At 43.2% G+C, this 25,125-nt stretch overlaps 1 protein-coding gene across 1 annotated transcript in view; it reads left to right on the top strand.

Annotated features, from left to right (window-relative positions):
• Positions 1 to 25,125, top strand: part of PITPNC1 (phosphatidylinositol transfer protein cytoplasmic 1) — a 188,357-nt gene that overhangs the window by 85,989 nt on the left and 77,243 nt on the right. Inside the window, exons 2-4 of the mRNA XM_042841002.2 lie at positions 10,934 to 11,082; positions 20,931 to 21,019; positions 21,494 to 21,501. Of these exons, the coding sequence (XP_042696936.2) occupies positions 10,934 to 11,082; positions 20,931 to 21,019; positions 21,494 to 21,501 (246 nt within the window). The remainder of the gene's footprint in view (positions 1 to 10,933; positions 11,083 to 20,930; positions 21,020 to 21,493; positions 21,502 to 25,125) is intronic.

Genomic DNA, 25,125 nt, shown 5'->3' with positions numbered 1-25,125 from the left:
GGCAGGGGTGCAGGACAGCTTGTATAGTGGGGGTGCTGAGAGCCATTGAACCAAACTATAAACCCTGTATATAATGGAATCCACTTCAAGCCAGGGGATGCAGTAATACTCCTAGTTCTAGCCCCTATGATTTTCGGCACTTACAAATAATCAAGAATGAATACTAAATGCAACACTGCCTCCCAGAGAGACCTGGGGAAGGTCTCCACTGGGGCCAGCACTCTCAGTCCGTGAGCTTCATTTTGTCCCTTAGGTGATATGGCTGCAAAGAAATGTAATGCAAACAGCAGATACTATCTCTTTTGATATATTTGTTTTGGCCATGACTTAACCTATTGTAAAGGTGTCAGATGAAACAAGAGCCAGAGTAGATGCTCTAAAAGGCTTTGTCTCTGCAATTTGGTTAGGCAGTAAATAATTTCAAATAAGAGATGAACAATGGAAGACCTGAAGTAGCATTCTTGGATTTTTTTAGGGCTGTGACTGCTCATTGTGTTTTCTCTTTGTGTGAGAGGGAAATACAAGACTAACAAATGTAACCCTTACCCAGCAGGGGAGAGAACAGCTGCATATATTGTTAAATGTCATATAAAGCATTGTAAATGCAGAGCACAACCCGTTTCTTTTCCGTAATTTGATTTTATTTATAATACAAGAGATGCAGATAGGGCCAAATTCTGCTCTAAGTTACAAGGGAGGGGGAAATCAGTGGCCATGGCACCAAAAACTGAGAGCAGAATTTGTCCCAGAAAGAGCAATTCTCCATGTTAGTTATGTGAGGACTGGTGATTTACATTTTGGCCAGACTGTTGTATTGATTAATTTGTATAAAATGTTATAACACTTTTAGGCTGATCTTGCACCTTTCATGAGAAGATCTCAAACTGCTATCTCAACATTGACCAAGCCTCAATACGCCTGTGAGATATGTATTTTTATTAGGCCCATTTTACAGAGGTGGAAACTGAAGACTAAAGAGAGTGATTTATCTAGGGTTGTTCCACAGAGCCAAGAACAAAACTGTATTCCAGACCAAAGGTACCTGTTCTTTCCTCTAAACTTCACTTACTCCCACTGTTAGCATTAAGCACTGGAATAAATTGCTCAGGGAGCTTGTGGAATCTCCATCATTGGAGATTTTTAATAGTAGGTTAGACAAATACCTGTAAGGGATGATCTAGATAATACTTAGTCCTGCCAGGAGTACAGGGGAGTGGACTAGATGACCTCTCGAGGTCCCTTCCAATCCTACAATTCTCTGATTCGATGAATGAATACATGCCACACTTTAAAGAAACCAGACAGTAGAATTAGAAATGAAAACATCCAGCAGGTCAACAACAATGTCAGTGCTCCCTACTTCATCTGAATTAAAGACGTTATCAGTACATTTTTCTAGTTTTAAATAATATAGTCTAGGTAAAAATCTCCCATGTACATAGGACTCCGAGTCTGATCAAAATGGCAGTTTTGCATGAATAAGGGCTGTTGGAGGAGGACCTTCTGCATAGAAGTAGCTTAAAATCAATTATTATGTACAGTGCTAAAGCAAGCCTACTGCAAAACAAATTTTACACCTAAATACCAACACTAATAGTGCGTGAGCTTTTGTGTGGCTTCAAACAATATCAGCACCACAAGTCCTAGAACATGAAATGCACAAAGAAAATTGATAGAATTTGATAATAACATTTGCTAAAACATGTTTTAAGCCTAATGGCTATATTAAAACTGAAGATCTTTCTTTTTTTGCTGTGTAATTTCTCCTCCACTAAAAATCATGCCATGCTTTTCTGAATTGCAACTGTCTGTAGACCTTTTAGGTTTAGATGCCTACTCACAAACGATTATATTGGATTGTTGTTCTGACAAAAACTAAAGTTCAGTATACATAGCTTTTAAATATAATTGCTTATAATGAGGATTATCTAAACACACTCAATTGTAACAGGTTTTACAAAACTGGTTGGCAATTGCTCTGATGTTGAAAATAGGAACATAGACAAAACTACATTGATTTTTTTCAAATTATGTAGGACCTTTGTTACCTCTCTGCAAGCAGGTGGCATTCCCACTCTGCTCTGAACAGAATAAACAAGCTTTGTTTCTAGTCCAAACTAACCTCCCTCCTGAGGTTTGGCTTCTTTGGCAATTTGAGATCTATGGTTGAAAAGGACTACATAAAAGCTAAGCTTGTTGGCTGTTCAGGGCTGTCCATAAATTATGTAATGCCATGGGGGGGTTGGGGGGAGTCCTTAATGTTGTGCATTTTGTTTCAGTATTATAAAGGGTGTTGGGTCTTGAAAATCACCTAAAAATGTGTTATGTAATTATGGACAGACCCTTGGGCTTCACGATAAGAGCTCAAATGTCCCAACCCCTCTTAATTAACGGTTAGAATCAAGAAAGATGCGTCTACTATTATGACTCAGCAGTAATTACCCTGTGTATTTATGGAGGGGTTAATCGCCTGACATCAGGTTGATTCGAGAGGGGTCCTGCAATCCTATACAGATTATGAGAGTATGATGCCATCTTATTTCACTCTTGTGAACCAATATTCAGAGGCACTGGCTTAACTGCTTCTTGACCATTCAGTAACTTACAGCTTTACAAATACAGTCTATCTAAAAGGAATACAGTGAATCTGATTCTCCTCTTGCACCTTTTATTTACACTGGTGTCGTTACATTTTCGTGGGGGAGCTACACTGGATTTACACTAATGTAATGGAGAGAAGAATCAAGTCAAATAAATCTAAATTAGGTTTGGGGTATTTTGTTAGTTTTTATACTTTAAAATTAATGTCACTTTCTCATCTTTTACTTTTTACTTTGCTGGTATCAAATGCCTTCAATAAGCTTTGACTTGGAAATCTTCCTTTCTGAGTGAGGCCTGTCTGGGTGCAAAAGTTGTTAGAGCTAATGGAAGATTAGAATCTTTCCCAGAATTTAGATTGCTGCTCCAGTGATTCCTAGTGTCTTACTAATTCTTCGGTTTTAAAATTACATACCATTAGTCAAACCTATTGGCTACAGTAGAGAGCCAATAGGATGGGAGATGGACTCACTGATTCAATGGGTCTCTCCCACTGCCTATCCTGTTCTTTTGAAACAAAGACATGCTCCTCTTATCTCATTTGTAAATTCTAATTGGTGGTGAGGCCACTCTTAAACAGTCCCCAGCGTCCTGTACCTTTGGAGCTCTCACTCTGTCTGCATCCCTTTCAAACATATACCTATGAACTCTCCTGTCTGTTGGTTGGTCCTTTAACCCACAATGAAAGAGGCTCTTGGAGACCTAGCCTTGCAGTGCCATGTACGTGATCAAGCCTTCTCTTACCAGCTACCAACACAGTCTCCGGTTTCCTAGAGACAAAGCACCCTTGTTTCCCTTTCTGCTGATAAAATCAGCTGCTCTCTGTTGTATTAATTTAGATGGAATAAATGGCCCCAAAGAGTCAAATGTGTTAACATAACCCAACCACTGCCCAATATTAAACAGTTTTAAAATGAGGTTTGGCGTTTGGTATACAGAGACCTCAGCCTGCTTAGCACCATGGTAAACACCATTAAAAATCCTTTTAACTTTTTATTACAGATCTAGAGAAAGAAAGAATAACAGTTAAAGAATTTGAAATGTGAAGTATTCAGAAAGGCTTTTATTTTAACAACTTTCCTTGTTCCAGCAAAAACAACGAGGAGTCCTTGTGGCAACTTTATTTATTTGGGCATAAGTTTTTGTGGGCTAAAACCCACTTCATCAGATGCATGGAGTGAAAAATACAGGAAGCAGTATAAATATTTTCCCTTTAGTTGTAGGGGGTCTTCAAAGGAAAAAACTCTTGTTTCACAGTCTCCTAGGTGGTATTAAAGATGGTAACTACTGTCCTTTTGGGGAAAAGAGAAGTTAGTCGAGGTGGGCTGGACATGTAAGAACAAAAACGATAGAAAACGCAGCGTCTGTCTCTGGTATTGACTCTCACTTGCAACCTTGCTGCTGGAAAAATACTGGCACAGCACATGATCTCATCAGCCACTCCAAGACCGGGCAAACTTGTACCAGCATCAGGCTTTTTATGGCATTGCTTTTAGTTTCTTCTTTCTGGCAACAGGCTTACATCAGTATTGCAAAATATGCAGTCTTGGCCGGCTAGCTAAACTCTTATTAGATAGAAGGAAAAAGAGAGAGGTAAGAGAGAGAAGACATAAGGTGGGGAAGGAAAAGAACACACAGGGGGGAGGTTTGTGACACAATCTCACATTCCAGGCAATGGTTAGGATTCAGCCAGAGCAGGTAGAGGTGGCAATGCCATCCAGGTGCCTCTCTCTGGTCCAGTCTCTTCAGGACATTGCTCAGGATCAGGATAACAAAGGTCCAGGATCACAGGAGTTGGTGGGGGTCAAAGCCATGATGGTGAAGCTTCGTCCAGAAGCCAATTTTTTCCCAGTGTTTCTTTCCTTAATGACCCCAAAATGGAGTGATGGGTGGAATAGCGCATCCCCTCATTTTTATGGGTGGAATAGCGCATCCCCTCATTTTTTTTGGTCAACCAGTTAGGCCTAATACCCAACGCACCAATTTTGGTTCAGTGATTTCCAGTTCCACACTTTTTTTGTTTACCAGGCATGATTTTAACAGCCCTTGACTTATGTCTGAAGGCCGTTTTGTTTGGACTAATTCAGTCTTTCTGTTTTGCTTTTGCATCTTTCCCCATCAACGTTTGTTGTTACAGTTTATTGTGACACCTTATGAACTTACACTCATTTTTTACAGTTGTGCTCACCATTAGAGTAGATTTGTAGGCACAGTTATTACAACTCCTATCCAGTAGGACAAAGAACTCAGAGCTCTGCTCTCCCCAATTCCTTTCCCTGTTCTCCACCCTGCAGTGAGACCTTGAGATATGGAAAAGCCTGAAACCTGCTTCTCAGTTGGCCTCTCCCCCCATCAAAGTTGCTTTCTCTGCAACTTTCTATAAAAGTCAAAACCATTAATATTTTTTGTAGATAATTCAGCTGATCAGTCTCCTTCTTAACCAAAATCCAGACAGCCCTGGGACTCAGAACTGCTTTTTCTGCAGTCTGCGCAAACAGAGCTCCCCTCTCTCCTGTGCTTTGTTCAGGGTCAGCCACAGCCACAGCGCCTGAAAGCCATGGTACCTGTGGCACCCATGCACCATGCTGACAGCGCTCAGGGCTTTAGAGATCCCCCTGAAGCCTGAGACTGGGGCTAAAAGCCTTAAGTTAAACAGGTGTCTCCATCCATACTGGTGCTAGAGCTATACTCAGAAGTCTGCCTGAGCCTTAGGCATGCCACGCCTCACTTTGTACAGCGTCCCACAAATGTCTGAGCCAACCTACACTGGCTGTTATGGTTCATGGAAAAATGCAGTATGTTAGTGATCATAATGCTGATTAGACAGTTCATTGTTAATAAATTACGGTCACTGGACACTGTGTTTCTCTTTCACTTGAAGAGATAATGTTTGAAAATTTTCCAGCTGGTTTACTTAATGCCTTTCCATTAAAGCAATTCCAGCTATGCACTATACCTCCCGATGTCCAGTGCAATATGGTTTGATTAGAAAGCTTCATCCCATGCCAGAACTGCATCTGTACGTGTTATTGAGACACTAACATGCTGTATTTAGAGGGCAGGGTAGCTCCTAAGAGTGAATAGTAACAAGATTGGCAGGCCAGATACTGATCTCATTGACACCAGTAAATTCAGAGTGATTCCACTGAATTCAGAAGTTACACCTGAGATCAGGATCTGGCCCTCTGATATCAATCTTGTTCAGCTCAAATTCTGCTAAGCTTTGTTGAATTTTTTGGTAGTTTGGAAGATGAAAGAGTCAAGGAGGAAAGGTGCTATAAAAATCCAATTGGTATGGCGTGTTTGAAACTGAACATACTGGATATTGTAAAGCCCTGTACCAAGGAAAAGCCTTTCTTTACTTTCAGAAGCATCAAAATATGTAAAGTAAATAGTACAGTGTACTGTATAAATGAAGACTGTTTCTCAGGGTCGGATAGGATAGCTTGGAGAGTCAATAATGGTTTACAGAAACTTTCACTTATGGATCACCGGCTCAGGTGAGGTATGACCAGAACTTACTACTATCCATGGCCGGCACTAGACCAAATGGCATACCAGGCGAGCAGCATCTTTGGAGCCCCTCCCCTCTTCATTTGTTAAACTTTTGAATACCTTATTTTTATTGCATTTGTAGCCCATTTCATGACTCTGACACACAATTTGCATGAATGATTTATCCCTGTCATATAAGATGATAAATTTGCATGCTAGGATTTGTAAATCTGTATTTATTCAAGCAAATAAAAAAGTTGTTTCCTCTAAGCTTATGGAAACTTTTTAATTTTAAGAATACCTGAAATGTACTAACATCAAGAAATTGAGCTGTGCACCAACATTGGGTGGACCAGTAGTAAATAGTGTTATCGTAGGTGACAACCTTAGAATGTAAACCCTAGTCCTTTAGTTCAAAAGGTCTGTGTTGTTCTGTTTCAGATATTTTCCCATTAGATTTGCCCCTCACTGCAAATTAGATTCCAATGGAGCTTTTTGCTTTCTATACTGAGCTCCTGAAGGCTTCTGTTGGGGCATCTTTTATTTTCAATAGAGGAAAACAGATAGACTTTTGCTGTCCCTAATACTATGTTCTGCAGTCTTAGAAAGTCATCAAACATTACTTCTTTTGTCATGCTTAATATCTAACAGTGTTCCTTTTATATTGTTGCATAAATAGGGATTCAGTAGATATCTCTGGCATCTCATTAAATATGTCCTTTATTAGTCACTACTTACACTCTTCAAGTCTTAAAACACAAGTACACTTTCACAATTACACAATAAAACAAGATTCACAATATCGCAGCTGGGTTTTCAGTTCAGTTCATTCTTATATCTCAGTGACTGCCTAGCGATGCCCCACCCCTTATATACCTATGAGGCTATGACTGACAACATTCTAGGAGGGTCAAGGAAAATATAGTTCTCAGAAAGTCTGGAATGTTCCATGAGATTCTACAAAGGTCCAGAACATTCTAGGAGGCTAGTGAAAAATTAATCCACATATGGAATACCTGAAACATGTTACTTCTAACATTTTATTTTCCTTTTTGTCACTAACAACAAAAATAGCACCCCAGGTGGTCGCCTGGGTTGCCTGCCCCTAAATCTGGCTCTACTGCTATCTGATGGTTGGGTGGTGTTGAGTGTGAAATTAGTTTGGTGGGTGGCCACCCAGCTTCCAATGTAAGTGGCCACACCATCAAAATTAGCAACTTTCTGGCCAGTCACAGGAGAGAAGCCAATGTCTGATTCACCCATGAATAGCCTCTGACTCCTAGAAGTAGTCCTCGCAGGTCAGGTTTAAGGTACAGTGACAGGGTAGTGTGAAGAAACTTGCATTGCTGCTTCCTCTGCCCAGGATTGTTCTGGGGATAAACCAAATACATCAACTGCCAAGCCTGTAAATCTGGCTCCTTTCATCAGCACTAAACCCACCTGAAAATTTTCAAATGCAAAATGCTTTTCACATGATGCCAAAGAAAGACACCTCTACTATTCCAGTTGGGGCACGTTTGCAGGGCTGGGAGCTTGGTAGGACAGAGGCTAAACCTTGGGACCACCTTGGGGCTAGTGGGTTGGTCCCCCTTTACAAGGGCACCTCAGTGAGATAATGGGAACTGGGATTGGCTGCCTGTGGACTTGAGCGGCCTATAAGAGGCCACACAGGCAAGAAGCTAGTCTTCTTACTTCCTCTGCATCACTGCTAAGTGCCTTTATGACTTCTCTTCAAGAAAGCCTTAAACGTAGGCTAAGTAGGCAGACGCTTAGTGTGCTACTTGTAAGGGGACACTGTCTGGGAATAACAAGGTTATTCTGCAATGGGACAGTTCTAAACTGATAAAATATGATATAAAAGCTTGGTATTTTTATTATCATAAACTGTTCTCTCCTGGTGACAAACCCCATCTCATCCTTCCTAAAGGGTCTCCCTGTTTCTGCTCAGTCATACACTCCAGAATCCTTTGTTGTGATTGCCACAGCAGCTCCTTTAAAGCAGTGGTTCCCAATTCGTTTTTAATAAGGTGACCTACCAACTGCATTTTGTCTTTTTTTGAGATCTCCCCATTACATATATTAACCCTCTGCCCTGGCCTCCACCCTCCACCCAGCCCAGTGCAGAGGGGAGATGAGGAGGGGGTTGAAGAACAAGCCCATCCTGTACTCACTCCACAGCAGTGGCTCCTGTCCCATGGGGCTGGGTCCAGCTCCCCGTCCCATGGGGCTGGGTCTAGCTCCCTGCCCCAGGCATTGCAACCTGGTACCCAGGGTTGCTTCATCGCTCAGGTTTGGCCCAGCCACCCCTCCATCAGGGTCCAGTGATAGGTTAGTCCAGCGCCAGACGTGATGACCCATCTAGAAGCTTCCTGCGACCCATTGGTGGGTTGGGACCCATAGTTAGGGAAACACTGTTTTAAAGCACTGTGGCATCAAGCAACACTGGGACCACAAAACAGAAACTGGGATTGAGTTTGGGAAGGATGAAATTCTATAGGTGGGTGCAAGTTCCATCCTTTACAAAAACAGGAAGATAGGAGAGTTGCTGACCTGGGTTGACAGGTGCAAGAGAGGCAGCAGAGAATGATGGATACAGGGTAAAGGAGGCACTAAATCCTATCTTCACCTAGGGAATTATTGCACATACACCTGACTCTGCCAGACATTTCTGAATCCATACATTTTAAATTTAGTACAGCTTGTACTTGGAAAGCCTCCATCAAGGCTCCCCCCAGAACTGCAATGTTAGCATCTTCCTTCCTCCTCTCTCTTGGCTGCTGTTTGAAATTGTTCTCAGGACCCAGTTCTGCTCCTGTTGAAATAAAAGGCAGAACTTCCACTGATTCCCATAGGAGCAGGATCAGACCTTTAATTTGCAGTTCTCCATGACAAAAAGTAGTCCAGGGGAACAGAGTTAATATCTCCAGTACTGCACAGTAATATCATTTCTATTGTGCATAGTGTCTACGAAACTGATATCTCGGGAGACCGTGGTAGGCACTGTTTGAAATAATAATAGAATAGTTTGTACACAAGTACTAAACACCAGCCCTGCTATTTAGCACTTGAGTATATCAGACACATACTGTAGCACTTAATTGTTAGTAATGAAAGCACCTCAGTTAGTGTATCAACAACGTGGCACAAAGATCATTTAAAAATCTGTCTTTCATACTACATCGGAAATCTTTGTCAGACGTCTGATGTGTTTCTTACTGGGAATTAGTCCTCCCATCACAGCTACCCTAGAGAAACAGGTAACCAAGTTAAAAAAAATCCATTAAACAATAAAGTCAAGGGGGAGCTGTTGGTTCTTAACTATTCTCTTATGCTCCAAAATATACAAATACAAAGATAGAAAAATATGGGGAAAACTAAATAAAAGCAAATTATAAAACTCAGTGAAATAAGAATGAATCTGTCAGTTGTACAAGACTTTTTTTAAAACTCAGAGCAGAATCATGAAACTTGCTTAGAAAATACCAATTTGGAGGTTGATAGTAAAAAATACCTTTTCATTCAAGAAAATCAATGAGTTCTTAACCTTCTTTAGTGAATTTCTGGAGCTGGTAGAAAGTGCTGGATTGACAAACTTGATTCATTCATAGACCAGAGGCAGGGTGTCAGTGCAGGCCAGGAGCGCCACCAGCTTTTCTGCCGCCCTAGGCGGCGGAAGGTCCCGCCCCGAAATGTCGCCCCCCACAGAGGCGGCGGAAGGTCCCGCCGCTGAAATATCGCCGCGGTCGTCTTCCCCCAAATTGTAGCGCCGTCGCCTAATAGGTTGCCGGTTGTGCCTGATGACTGACCTTCAAGGACCTCTAGCAGAAAGAGTGGAGGCCAGTCATCAGGACCCATTTAGTTCTTGGCTTCTCTGAGGAGTTTAATAAGGGTGTAAGCTGTGGTGGCAGTATTGTGATGTGGACATTTATCCACTAGAAACTGGGCAGAAACCACCAGCTTGCTTCACACAGACCATCATGAGGCCGTTGGATGTCTTATGGTCACAACTGATCATGGCTAGGTCATCATTTCCTGCCAGGTTTATATGTGTGTCCATATAATTTTTTACCAGGCTGCCATTTCTGGCACCTCTACAATCACAGCTGTCTAGTCCTGTTTAAAAGGAGTGCCTTGCATATCTCTCCACTTATAAGCAAAACACTTGGGAGTCTCTTCGGGATATTGCTTGCCTTTTGATATCTGGCTTAGAAGAAGAAAATTGGTCCCCTTATGACAGTGAGGTGCCCTGATGGCTTGGACGCAGGTGGTAATTTAGGGGCCTGCTGCTGTAAATTGGCATAACTCATTTAACTTCAGTGGAGCTACCTTGAATTACACCAGCTGAGGACCTGGCTCTATAGCTACAAATCTTAAAGAGGTATGCCAAGGGCTTTCAAAGATGAAGTCTCCTTCACCAACTTCTTCATGACTCCTTGCCCCTCCAGAAACTTCCATCTTTCCAGAACACTGAGGCCTTTATTCTGATCTATATCACCCCCGCCTATGGTTAAAACCCATTTACGTTTTTAAGGTTCCCATGATGTAATTTACCTATGTGACAATGATCATGTACCACGTGACTGATCTTGGTAAAGTACTTTGAGTAAAGTACTATCTTCCCTGGATAGAAGACACTATGGGTGTAGCACTATTATTTAGTAGTTTATTTATTAGTAATACTGTTTATTATGATCATTCTAGCAGTTCTCAATGCAGTGATTCCCCCTCCCCTCACTACCTTTAAATTGCAGTTTTTCCTGTATAACCCTTTGACATTTGGCTTGTGGATACTCATGCATTGTATACGGCTAATACATTTGCTCCTGTTTTTGTTTTGCAGTACAGAATTGGACAGCTGTACATGATCAGTAAGCATAGCCATGAGCAGAGTGACCGAGGGGAGGGCGTGGAAGTGGTGCAGAATGAACCCTATGAAGATCCAAATCATGGCAATGGTCAGCTAACAGAAAAGCGGGTCTATCTCAACAGGCAAGTACCATGCAGCTGTTTCCCTGAACAGCATGCTGCTGTAACCTCCAGTCATGCACAGTGTTGAAGATTTGCAGGGCATAACACCTCTCTCAGGAAATAGCCTTTGTGTTTCAAATGTAATGTGTTCTATTGACTACAGTTACTGGAAACTTCAAGGAAAGGGACACAGTGGAAGAGCACATTTGGAAGAGCACATTTTCCATGACAAAGAATTATGGCCTGAAGGCAGGGTTGTGTTGAAAATCAGCACATTTCTCCTTTTTATTTCACACTTCCCCATTTTTCAAAATAGGTAAAACAAAAAGGGAATCTATTAAAAGAAACGTAGTGTGCCAGATGGACTGGGAGTCACTACATCTGGGTTCTGTTCCTCACTCTATCCCATGCTTGGTGTGTGAACTTGTGAAAGTCCAGGAGAGTCTGATTTCCCAAGGCGCGGAGCACCAATAACTCCCATTGACTTTAATTAAGGTTGTGGATGCCCTTAATCGCTGTGTGCTTCCATTTCATCCCCAACAGTAAAACTGAAATGATGGTTCTTCTTTCCTGCACAGAGCTGTTTGAAGATCAATTCATTAATGTTTGTAATGTGCTGTGAGAGTCTCTGACGGCAAGTGTTATAGAAGTGCAAAAAAATGTAACGCACTGAAGTTCTTCTTTAAAACAAAGTTATTTTCTTTTCAAAATCTAGATCAAAGATAGATTTTTTTTCTAACACCCCAAATCAGCAACTTCAGCTAAAATCAAATAGGTGCATTAAAATTAATCCTGCCTGAAATGGCACAGAGGTTAATCATGTCTCCTTTGTTTAACATCAGTAGCATGCAGAAAGTCACTCTGGCCCCACACTTAGCAGAGAATTGCTTAGGGTAGCAGTGAGCCCTTGGGGTGCTGATGCAGCAAGATTGAGCACTACTTCATACGAACTGCATAAGGCCAGTGACCCATTTTGGTAACAAAAGATTTGTCTCAGCAAAGTGAGTTGACATTATGAATGACCACTAGAATTGTACATCAGTGACCTTCTGCAGCAAAGTGACAGGCTTAAAGACATGATGAGAAAAATTGCTTTTGTTTCCCGACAGCCCCATCATTTCCTAAAGCAGAATATGTCTTTTCTACAACTGAAATTAAAGTGTTAGGGGTCAGTGCTTCCACACTGACTTAAAGGCCAGTATTAATTTTAAAACCTATATATTTCTGTTGTATGAAATATATTCCTTAATCTGCTGCAGTTTTTTATTACTACTGATCTAATTGAATGTTGCTGCTTTTCTAATTCTTCTGTGTTCCCTTAGGCCCATTTTCTTTATTGAGCTTCTCTGCACTGTGATCCTTAGAAGCAGATATAGCAATATTGTGGCAATTACACCATTCCATGTTGTTCTGGAATCCTGACAGATCTGACCTTTCCCCAGCCTAACAATAGAATGACCAGCAATAGTCCACGCCTACAAATAATTGTTCTTGTGCAAAAAGTCTGCTGAGGGCCTTATTCACCACTTAGAAGCTTAATATCTGTCACGGAATAGGAGATCAGTGCCGGTACAAATGTGCTTGGCATGCACACGTGTTCAAAATGCTGTGCACAAACATAACACATTTTCAAAAACTGTCCTGAGGATTCATATCAAATAAATCCACATGCCTTTGTGGTTAGTTTTATCTCCATTCCATTCAGAGAAAGAATGTGAGATGTTTACTTCCATCTGGGAAGGAGAAATGGGGAGGACAGATCACTGCACCTTCATGCAGATTTTAGAGATTTCAGGGTAGCTGTCCATTCTGTCTCCTTCACTTTTCCCCCGTGAGATCCATATTTTTGTGGGGAGGTGAAAGATCATTCTCTTTGACATATCTTTTTCTGTCAGAAAAGTACCGTATCTGATCCATTGCAACGAAATGATTCCAATATCTTTCTTGACTATGGGAAAGTGCCCTTGAGAGAGTGTCAGTGTCTTACTAGAATGCTGCCTGATGGCCAGTGCAGATCTTTTGCTGTGACTGCTCTACTTCTGCTGTCCATAAGTACTTTAGTTTGCAGTTTCCATTATAATGGGGGGGGGGGGGGGGGAAAGCCTTGCCATAAATACCAGTATATGAATTACATTAATAAAAGACAGTGCTCTGTGGGCAAGTCATCAGTACTGTGAGTCACAGATATAGGACTGGAGAAAATTCATATATTGCTCAGAAATATCATCTCATAGATTTTATGAGTCAAATCCTGGCTCCCTGGGCTGGAACAATGGCAAACCTCCCATTGACTTTAATGGGGTCAGGATTTTACCCTATATCTTCGTAAACAATTCCAAAGTCACATTGACTTGGCCTGGCTTTTTATCAAGTACCTGACATTAATCTAGATTAGAAGCTTTGGCTGAAAAACAATTTACGTACATTAGCAATAAAAGGATCTTTTTTCTTTTGCCCGGTTGTTGTCTGTTCAGTAATTCAGCATTCAGTAATTTGTGACATTGTCAGAACACTGAATATAAAGTTTACGTAGGCCAAAAAACTTCAAAAATATATGAATCAGTGTCCAAGATGGCTGCCACATAGAAAAATGTTAGCAGATTCAACCAGTCTTAAACCCTTTCCTAGGGTTACCATATTTTGTGCCTCCCAATGGAGGACACTCCCCGGGGCCCCGGCCCCGCCCCCAGCCCCGCCCATGCCCCCACCCAACCCGGCCCCCTCCCAAAGTCTCCGCCCCCTCCCCTGCTTCCCGCGAACATTTAATTCGCGGGAAGCCTGAAGCAGGTAAGGGGGGGGTGTGGGGGGGAGGAGGCGCGGCCCAGGCTGGCCCCCCGGCGGCTCCAGCCTGGGTCGGCTCGGGCCCTGGGGTGCTGGCCCCGGCCGACCACCCCCGGCGGCCCGGCGCACCTCCCGGCTCCACGACCCCGGCTCCCAGCCCCGCGGGCCCGGCTCCCGGCTCCCAGCCCCGCGGGCCCGGCTCCCGGCTCCCAGCCCCGCGGGCCCGGCTCCCGGCTCCCCGACCCCGGCCCGGCTCCCCGACCCCGGCCCGGCCCCGCGGGCCCGGCCCGGCTCCCAGCCCCGCGGGCCCGGCCCGGGTCCCCGACCCCGGCCCGGCTCCCAGCCCCGCGGGCCCGGCCCGGGTCCCCAACCCCGGACCAGCTCCCGGCTCCCCGACCCCGGCCCCGCGGGCCCGGCCCGGCTCCCCGACCCCGGACCGGCTCCCGGCTCCCCGGACCGGCTCCCCGACCCCGGACCGGCTCCCCGACCCCGGCCCGGCTCCCGGCTCCCCGACCCCGGCCCGGCTCCCGGCTCCCCGACCCCGGACCGGCTCCCGGCTCCCCGACCCCGGCCCGGCCCGGCTCCCCGACCCCGGCCCGGCTCCCCGGCCCGGCCCGGCACCGCGCCCCCGGCTCCCGGCCCGGACCCCGGCCCCGCGCCCAGCCCGGACCCCGGCCCCACGCCCAGCCCGGACCCCGGCCCCGCGCCCAGCCCGGGGCCCGGCCCCGCGCCCAGCCCGGCCCGGCACCGCGACCCTGGCCCGGCCCCCGGCCCGGCACTATGCCCCCGGCCCCGCGACCCCGGCCCCGCACCGGCCCCGGCCCCAGACAAAGAGGCCCCGGCCGAGCCTCCCCATTTTCCCGGACATGCCCGGCTTTTGGGGATTTCCCCCCGGACGGGGATTTGAGCCCCCAAAAGCCGGACATGTCCGGGAAAATCCGGACGTATGGTAACCCTACCTTTCCTAACTGCTGAACCCACTCACTGCTCCCTCTCCTTCTACTGACAAGCCCAGTCCCTCCCTTCCAGCTCTTAATATATCTCCTGGACCTCACTTTTAGGGTGAAATCATGGCCCCATTGAAGACAACAGAAAAATGCCCATTAAATTTAAGGGGGCAAGTATTTCACCCTCTCTTGGCATTCTAAATGTTTGAGCTGCTCCTACCTAACCACCCAGCACGTCTGGTTAAGGTTACCATTCTAGTTGCAGTGTTGTCATCAAATCAATGGGCTTGCAAAAGGTGTAAATCTGCTAAATTTGACCCATTGTTTTCCAGCTGGAGCTTTCCTGTATTCTCTGACAACTAAATCAACACAGACTCAGCACTTCGCAACATTTCTGGGGTTTCAATGTACCTTGCAAGTTTTGCTTTTAAGTTTTTGGGTTCCGAACTCAGTAAACACTGATGACTTTTACCTGTTGTTGTAGTACTTCTGAGCACAAGTTACCAAGCACAACAGTGATTTTTGGGTGGTTTCAGCTTAAAATAGATCTGGGTGTTCTAATCTAGATGCAGGTTTTCTCTAAATATTCGAGAACTATAGTGAATTTTGCAATGGATCTAGTCTAAAACTCAAATTTGTTGCAACGCTGGAAAGTAGTCTAGTTTCACCTGGTTTCTCTGAGAATGTTTCACATATCTGTCATTCCTGGATAACTCATTTGATTGCTGTGTTGTAAATTATCAGCAACAGGAGAGGCAATAATACATTTTAGGGCAACAGAAGCCTTCACTGAGTTCTGCTAATGTTGCGTTCTGATGGATTAGTACATGTCTGTCAATCTGCAAACTCCATTCTGGTTTGTGAACTCCATTTTGATTGTTAATGTGTGCTGCTGAGTCTTCACTTTGGCAATTCAGCCTCAATTTGGAGCTGAAACATCCAGGTGGTATCAGGAAAAATCCTGGTTAGCAGAGGGCTAACAATGGAGAGCAAACAGGGGTCATCTACATGGATGGTCTTCCATTCAAATGGTAGCACCCTAAAACAACGACCGTGTTGCAGTCCACAGGAACCAGTCTTACCCAGTCTGGACTTCAAGCAACCAATCACCAGACAGGGGACTTGAAGCAACGGTGGGTCACCTGACAGAGGGGACTAGAATTTTATAAAAGAACAAATTCAGCTCTGAGCTGGCTCTCTATTGGCTGACAACAGGAGGGGATGCAGAAGAATCTCCGCCTCCCTGGAAGACACTGACCAAGAACCAAAGGGCTCTTAGGAGGGGTCAAGAACTGTGGTGGTGTGTTTGTTGGTTGGTTTTCCATAGATCTGTATATCTCCTATGCTTAGTCTGTGATTAACTTGTATGTGATGTAAAGTGCCTTGGCAAAGTCTGTGTCCGTGAAAGGTGGAGCAGTAATCTAGAGTCCTCACAAGGGTGTAGCTCTGGAGGGGATATGCAAGAGCTACTTCAGAGACTGGGAAAGTCCACAGTGGTCTTGGGGTGCAGGTCAGTGGGGCTATGGGGCCCCATGACTCAGGAGTGGGTACCAGAGTTGCAGTCTGTATCCCAGTAGTGTACCTGAAAAGCCAGACATAGGGGAGTGGCTGAACACTGGTCAGACTCAATAAGCTTTAAAACTCATAAGAGCCAAAGGTTTGGGTGCAGAATAGCAGCCTGGTGAGCGTCCACGAAGGGGAGCTCAGCTAGGGCCGTTACATAAGTGTTTTAAGTCAAACGTATTGAATTTAAATAGAACTACAACTATAAACAGCACTGTAACAGGGCAAATTGCCCCTGATGGGTTGGAGGGCTTGGAGCTAGCAAACCCTGATTTCTAAAGAGGCACGCCTGGGTTGGATCAAGTAATTCCCTATAAAGGGCAGCAGGGAAGAGGGAAATGCAGAAAACTGCAGGAAGGCCTTCTCCAGGGAAGATCCCGATATCGAGGGGTTTGGAAGCCAGAACTGGAAGCCTGAGGCTCTAGCCAGGTAGGCCCTGGGTACGGGCCTGCCAAAGCAGGAAAGGCCCCAATCAGGAAGATCTGGGAGCAGGGTGAATTGGAGACTGCTGACAAGGAGCAGGTTCCAGCAGAAAGATCTGGGGCATGGAGTTTCCCTACTGAGACTACAGGCAGGAAAAGCCTGGCAGTGACCTGACAAGAGGTTAAAACCAATGGCCTGTGTTTTGGGACCTTGAGTTTTATTTATGTGAATAAACTCAGAGCCCTGAGAAAGGGTGGTGAATGGACAAGAAAAGCCAGGGTGGGGTTTGTTTAAGAAGCCCTGTGAGGGAGAAATTGTTAGCAGGGCACTGCAGAGGTACCTCTGGCCTTGAAGAGGTCAAAATATAGTGCTTAGACTAATTGAATTGAAGATACAAAAGAATGCTATAGAAACATATAGTGTTCCTTTATCTCTGTTACCTAAAATTAGTCCAACTTATTTGAGCAGAATTTTTATGGAAAGTAAAGGGAGACCTTCTGCTAAATTAGTTCCCTGATAAGTACGTAAAAGGTTGTTACAAGGAGGAGAGGAAAAAATTGTTCTCCTTAACCTCTGAGGACAGGACAAGAAGCAATGGGCTCAAATTGCAGCACGGGAGGTTTAGGTTGGACATTAGGAAAAACTTCCTAACTGTCAGGGTGGTTAAGTACTGGAATAAATTGCCTAAGGAGGTTGTGGAATCTCCATCATTGGATATTTTTAAGAGCAGGTTAGACAAACACCTGTCAGGAATGGTCTAGATAATACTTAGTCCTGCCATGAGTGCAGGGGACTGGACTAGATGACCTCTCAAGGTCCCTTCCAATCCTATGATTCTATGATTCTGTAACTGTCAAGTATCAAATTTAGCATTTGATGTAGCAGCTAATTTTTCAAAGAACAAATTAACTGGTTGTAGAAGTTTCAGGAAAAAAGAGCCCCGGTTTTCTGCTGAAGAACTAAAATTAAAATCTAAGCAGGATAATTTATAGCTGCACTCTAGGCAGCCAAATCCAAAGCACCCAATTCAACTTTCCATTGAAATCAATGGACATTTTGCCATTGACTTCAGTGGGAGTTGCGTCAGCAATAAAATGAGGCATTCATAATAGCAGTGATAGTGTGTCACGCTTAGTTTTCCATTGTATAAAGCAAACTGTGGAGAAGGCCAAGCCTTTGGCAGAGGAAGTAGCTTTTACCATACTGACGTATTCCAGATATCAGAACAAATGGAAAGTACACTTACATTTAGAATCCCATAACCCAGTTCCCTGAGTGAACAACAAGGCCCTTGTTTTCTTCCAAGTGGATTTCAGAGAGATGTCACTCGACTCGCACCACCACTTCTGAAATGAAATGGAGATGAAGTGGCACTTGGTTGAGGATTTGTTTATAAGATACTTCTGTCAGGGTCAAAATGAGACAGAAAACCAGTTAAAGGTCCTGTTCTTGTAGTCCTTTCTCCTGCTGGGGGCAATGGGTGCTTTGCTTGAACAAGGAATGTAGGTTTCAAGCCATGACTGGACACTTTTAAACAACTTATTCTGATACATAAATACCCTGACTCTGCATCAGACTACACTCAAGACTGTAGCTGTGGAGCTCCTTTAAAAAAAAAAAATACAGACCTTCCTTTACTTTCATTCTCTGGAGAGCCCAGACTCACCTCAGTCTGGTGGCCTAGTGGCAAAGTCTGAACAAATACAGTGCAGATTTTGTGAGAAAGTTATAAAACCCAACCAAAGGGCCTCTCCCTGGAGTTTCTTCCTCCCTGATATTCCTGCTGGGGTTCCAGATGCTTTCCAGAGATCTGGCAATCAAGTTCAAACAAACAGATTTCTTCCTGTTTCTGGGAAAGACCAATAGCATCCAGGGTTCCCTCTAATTTTTCCCACCCATGTGCGGAATGAATTTTGTTATGTAATTTGTTCTCCAAGAACCACTGCTTAGGGCTTTGTACAAGAAAAGCATGGGTAAGCAAAAACAAGCCTTCGGACAATGTCATTGTGAAGGCGAAAAAGTCAATGCACTTAACTTCTGGTTTACATGAAAACTTGTGGTTTTAGGTGTGGTAACTTCTGCATTTTGGCTTCCACACAAATGCAAAGATTTATATTGAGCAAAATCTTGATTAAACAATCCTTAATTATCCAAAACCCTCTGTTATCCCTGACATGCAGTGGTGGTATTGAAAATTCCCTCAATTATCTAACTCACAAACAGTTGAACTTAATTGATTTCCCCCTTACATTTGGATAATTGAGTTCAGAAGCTACTTGCTGTGGTTCAGTTCAGACTCCATCTAAGACCACATGATCTTTGTCATGCCCCTGGTCTGATCAAAGCTATTTTAAATGGAGCCCTGAAGAGTATTTCTATTTATCATCTCCAAACTTCTGCCTCTCTCCTGGTGGCCAATGCCCCATCATTGTCACCACCAGTTTGGTGGCTAAAGCGGATGACACAAGGGAATACTTGAGCAGCAAATGTATATAAACTCTCCTTCCCTTTAAAACCAAGGTTTGTCAACTCCACAATAACTTGTGGTTCTCTGAGCTCCACAAATTGGAGATGCTAGTACAAAAATTGACTCTAGCCTGCCAGGGATAGTGCCTAATCATGGTGGTTATCTTACCATGTGAGTATTCAAAAGCAATTACTTAGTTGTAAGCTTTTTGGGGCAGGGACTGTCTTTTTGTTCTGTGTTTGTATAGCACCTACTGAGCGCTTAAGCGTTGCAATAATACAGATAATAGTGACTGAATGCTGCACTGGCTTTTGCCTGGTACAACCCCATAGAAGTCATCACTCCAACTGGGTTGTCACTGTGTCAGGTATTTTTGCATGGTTGCAGGGGGTTTTTCTTAACCACAAAAAAATGACCCCCCCCCCTTATCTAAGGGTTTTCTTAGTCTACTAGGATTGTAGCCAGTGTCTTGGTAAATTGCCTGGCAGACTGGACCCTGGGCTAGAACTCAAAGGTCCTCCATTCTAACTCTGGCTCTTTATCATTCTGGATCCGTTTCCCCATTTGCAAAATGGACATAATACACCTCTACCTTGATATAACGCTGTCCTCCGGAGCCAAAAAATCTTACCACGTTATAGGTGAAACCGCGTTATATTGAACTTGCTTTGATCCACCGGAGTGCGCAGTCCTACCCCCCCCCCCCCCCCCCCGGAGCACTGCTTTACTGCGTTATATCCAAATTTGTGTTATATCGGGTCACGTTATATCGAGGTAGCGGTACATACCCCCAACTTCACAAAGATGTTAGTGAGGGATAGTTAATTTGAATATAAAACTCTTTATAATTGCTACATAGTATTATTAGCACACAGAAAATCCTGTCTCATAGGATTTGGGGTTAATGGAATACAAAAGTTTATGCATCAGTAGAGAATATGGAGGAAGAAACTCCTTAGGCAGAAGTAACAAAATCAGAATGACTAGGCCAGTTTACTATACTTGCTCACTACTCTTGATAAAGGCTGTCTCCTTACGCTAAGAATACTATAGTGTAAAGTACTCACTGCATCTCATTACCTGTGCTGATTCCTCACATGACCAAGGCTGTGAATTCACAAACCCATACTTTGAATCTTCTCCTTAGCTAGAGAAGTGTAAAAGGAAGTTATTCTCTCCAAAAGAATGAATAAATGTGTGGCAGTGCAATGGCCAATGGTCAGGAGTTGGCTAAAGTGAGATTTCAATGCAGATTTAAAGGGACACATAACTTACGGACATTACTGTGTGAGGACTTAGGGCTTGGCTACGCTACCGTGTGGGGTCGATCTAAGATACCCAACTTCAGCTACGTGAATAGCGTAGCTGAAGTCGACATACTTAGAGCTACTTACCGTTGTGTCTTCACTGCGGTAAGTCGACAGTTGACACTCTCCTATCGACTCGGCTTGTGCTCCTTGTTCTGGTGGAGTACCAGAGACGACAGGAGAGCGTTCAGCGGTCGATTTATCGCATCTATCAACCCCGCTGGATCAATCGCTGCCTGCCAATCTGGCGGGTAGCATAAACGAGCCTTTAGTGTTAGTAGGTCCTGCTTAGTACTTGTAAATTGTGAGCATGATTAGAAAGTGTCTTACAGTTCTCGCAAGTCAATAAATATTCTAATTTAGGATTTCCTTTCTTTGCAGCAAACTACCTAGCTGGGCCAGAGCAGTTGTTCCCAAAATATTTTACATTACAGAGAAGGCTTGGAATTATTACCCATATACAATCACAGGTAAGTACTCAAAGCAAACTGAAAACATTGGAAGTTTATTGTGGATAGTCTTGCCTGTCCTTAAAGGCTGCATGCCACATACCTAGAGGCAGATGTTAAAATATTTGAACAATTCCTGTTTAACCACCGTGTATTTTTATTTCTCATCAGTTAGTATTACCAAGAAATATGGGTAATATGCAGAAACTATAGATGGGTAAAAACAAACATTATCCTATGCTACCTTCTCCCCTTTTAAATTTCTGCATTAGATCTTTAGATACTGAATATTAAATATCATGCTGACTTGTATTCCATGCTGTCCCATAGACTCCAGTGGGATTGCACAGTGAAGTCTAAGTCAGTACTTTATTCAGTCCAATGATTTTGATTATTAATATACCTTTGCATTTAGTGAAAATAATTTGCATCATTATTTTATTCTACTTTTTTTTCTCTCTTGCCTTCTCTTACCAATGGACAAACTGGGACCAGAATACACAGTAAGTTTTCCATACTCTTTATTTCTTTAATTCTGAAAATAAGATCACTTTGTAAAATCCAGAGGTAAAATCCAAAGCTGGCTCCTTTACGGCCACACCAATGCTGAGCAGGTTTGATACTGGAACTTTATTTTATGTAATTGTTCAAGAACATTGAAGCTAATTTAAAGTGTTTTATGGAGCTCTTATAAACTATTTAACTTATTTTGATAACTTGGTAATGACTGGAGCGATCACAGAAAAGAAGTTTCTATAAAAAGGCAGAGTTTTGAAAGTCCTGGTTCTTACTTGGAGACAAGAGACAGATTTTATTTTATTTTTTAACACTTATAAAGTGCTTGTCTCTGGGTATAGGATCTGGGAAACTGTACCATCTGTAGTCAAAATTAAACAAAAACTGGGCCCAATGCCCAGAAAAACCAACCATTCCCTCAAACAGAGCTGGGCAAAAGAATAGGCACATAAAGAGAGACCAAAATGGTTACAGAGGTACTAGCCTGCATAGAAAAACCTTTAGTTGAGTCTTGGAGAGAGAAATATGGGCAGATGTCCTCAAGGAGGAAATTCCAGACATAGGGTCCTGTAATTGAGAAGATCCTGCCCTGAGTTAGATTGACCCTCACAGCAAAAATCAAGGATAACCCATCTGTCACCGTCACTTTAAGAGGGAGTGGGGTCCAGTGCACCTGGACTTACTAACTGGTGCCCAACAGGGCTTAAAGGAAAGCACCTGGGCCTTATAAAGGGGGAAACAGCTGCAGGTTGTAAGACGATGCCCGCAGACAGTGCAGGGAGTAGGATGGTTCCTGCAGGGCCCTGAGTCAGTGAGGAGGCCTGTGGGAAGGTGGGTGGGAAGACAGATCCTCAGGGAGCAGGAGTTGTGCCCAGCTTGGGACTGGGGCAAAAGAAAGGAACTTTAAAAGAGAGGATGGACCCTTAGGGAAGAGTGGCAGGGTCCAGCTGAAACTGGGGTGAAGAGTGTAGGTCTGAGTCTATTTTAAAATATTGTGTACAGGACTTAATATATTGGACCCCAGAAGGGGGAATATTTTGAATATCTGGCCTGTGTGGACTCTTTAAGGAAGTCTGAGTTAAGGGGAAACTGAGGCAGGCCTCAGCAGAGCCACCATACTAGCCATCAGCAGGCACTACGGGGCAAGCATGCCCTTTTACACCATTCCTTCTATATTGACAGTCCAGCATTTAAAATACTTACGCAACATTTTTCAAATGAGCAAGAGATTAATGTGATGAAAGTGGAAAAGAAGAAATCCAGGGACAGCTGGGAGGAGAGCTGAGAACATGCAGGAGGTAGGTAGGGTAGACAGAGGGAAGTGTTAGTTAAAACTTAAGTGCAAAACTCTACTCACCAGGTTGCCTGGCAGATTTTTTATGTATGTTCTGCATTTGTATCATGCACAATATTTCTATGGGCATAAGTCATAGTCCACACTTGGAATAAGGGCAGAATCAACAATAGTGATCTGAAGACAGATAGTTCATTGCTGTATATTGTCACAGGTCCAGTAACTTCAATGGGCATATGACAGTTTACACCAGCTGAGGATCATCTCCTGGCACTGCGGATTTGGGAGCAGAACTTTTCCCTAAATTGTGTAAGGAAGTTGACATACATCATGAAATGTGGCATTGGCATTCATTACCTACGCTTTGTTTTACACTCTGAAAACTTTTCATTAACTGTTCTCCTGTTAAAAGTAGATAATTTTAATAGTGGAGAAAACTACCAAGAGAACAGCTAATGGGGATGTGCTAAATTAAATGTGAGCTTTTGGATCAGTCTTTGTTATAGAGAAAAAGAATTCCTTTTCCATGCAATTGACTAAGGAAGATGTTATGGAGCCAACTGGAGAAAACAACTGCAATAAATCACCAAGACCTGTGTACACATGTGACTACCTCTGCGGAATGATAACCCAAAGCAAAGATACTAGTGGGTGGGAAACAGTTGGGAATGTTGAAAGCGCCTAGGGAGTGATAGCAGACCGCAAATTATATATTAATTTGAAATGCAATGCTATAAGGCACCCCAAAAATAGAATATAAAAGCTAGGTGTTATTATTAGTCAGACAGCAAATCTGAATCAGAGACGTTATGGTCCGTCCCTCTTTGCACAACTCTGGTAAGAACCACAGGTAGGACGTGGATTTCAGTTCTGTAAACTTCCATACAAGAGATACTCACCAATTGGAGACTTCAAAGAAGAGCAATAAAAAGTGATCAAGGGGCTGGAGAGATTGACTTATGAAGAAAGATTAAAAGGGATTGTAAATGTCAAATTTGGTTAAATAATAACTAAGAGTGGATACAACTGTCTGTGGGGAGGAGGGAGTAACTGTTGTGGGTGATGCCAGGAGACACAGCTTGGAATATTGGGACAAAATTAAGCAAAGAACATTTCAGGCACATATCAACAAAACTTCTTAATGGAACTACTACAAAATGTCTTCCAAGAAAAGTGAAGAAAGCGCCTTGTAGAAGCTTAGGTGCATTAAAACAGGAATGGAAAACACAGAAAGTATTATGAGGTTATGTTGAACAATAGTTACCCATCGCCTACATTATTGTGTCCAATTTAGGTGGTCCACTTAAAGGTATTTGCCCAAATTTTCATAATTAGGTGTCAAGAGTTAGGCACTAAAGACATTTTTAGACACCTAGATGAAAAGTGACTGAGCACCCACAACACTCAAGTTTGAGAATTTTGTAAGGCAAAAATATTAAATACTAAAAACTGTCCCAAGCTACAGGAGTAATTGTGTAAGCTTAATAAGTCTTTTTCTGCCAGAGTAAAAAATGCAGAGATCCAGAGAAGATTTTTCTTTTCTGGATTTGTCCAGCTGGATCAAAAAGAATTAATGGAAAAGCAACCTCTCTCTCTCTCTCTCTCTCTCTCTCTCTCTGAGAAACCAAGTGAAAATGGCTTCTAGAACAGGGCTGCTGTACCTGTTAGCCAATAAGGAGCACAGAACAAATACTCATGTGACCTGTTCAAAGTGAAAGCTGAGATTGTGGAGAACAAGACAGAAGCTTCAAAATAAACAAATAATCAACCTGGTCATCAATTCGTCAATACTGTATGACTCAGTCCTGGTCCAAACAAATCGGTCTCGTGTTCATAATACACTGAAAATCAGTCTCAAAACGTTTGCAGATACCCACATAGAGGGAAGGGGGCAAAATAACAAAAAACTAATGTAAGCAGAATTCAAGCAGACGTTTTGCTGGTTACCATGTGCAATCCAATCACACACTAAGGCTAATTTCAAATACTTCTTCAGTCAATTTTCACAGTACAAGCAATATTTAAATACTGGGTCTGCAATTTTAAAACCAGCTGGAAAACTTTTTGACCACATCATGATCAAATTGGACCACTGATAAATTTGTTGACCATAGTTATAAGTATGGAAGCTAAGATAATATGGGTCATTAAATAGCATGCTTAAGTGGCATAAGTTGATCAACCTGCAGAGATCAGAAAAGAATTGTCCTCCACCTGCCACTGACTTCAATGAGAATGGAATCTAAGTGCAGAAGTGTTTATGAAAAACAGTTATTGAAGAGAAAACATAATAATAATACTGTACTGATGATCTATC

This window comes from Chrysemys picta, chromosome 12 (genome assembly GCF_011386835.1).
Source record: "Chrysemys picta bellii isolate R12L10 chromosome 12, ASM1138683v2, whole genome shotgun sequence".
NCBI lineage: Eukaryota > Metazoa > Chordata > Testudines > Emydidae > Chrysemys > Chrysemys picta.
The sequence above is the reverse complement of the archived record's forward strand: the minus strand, read 5'-3'. Positions and strand labels throughout refer to the sequence as shown.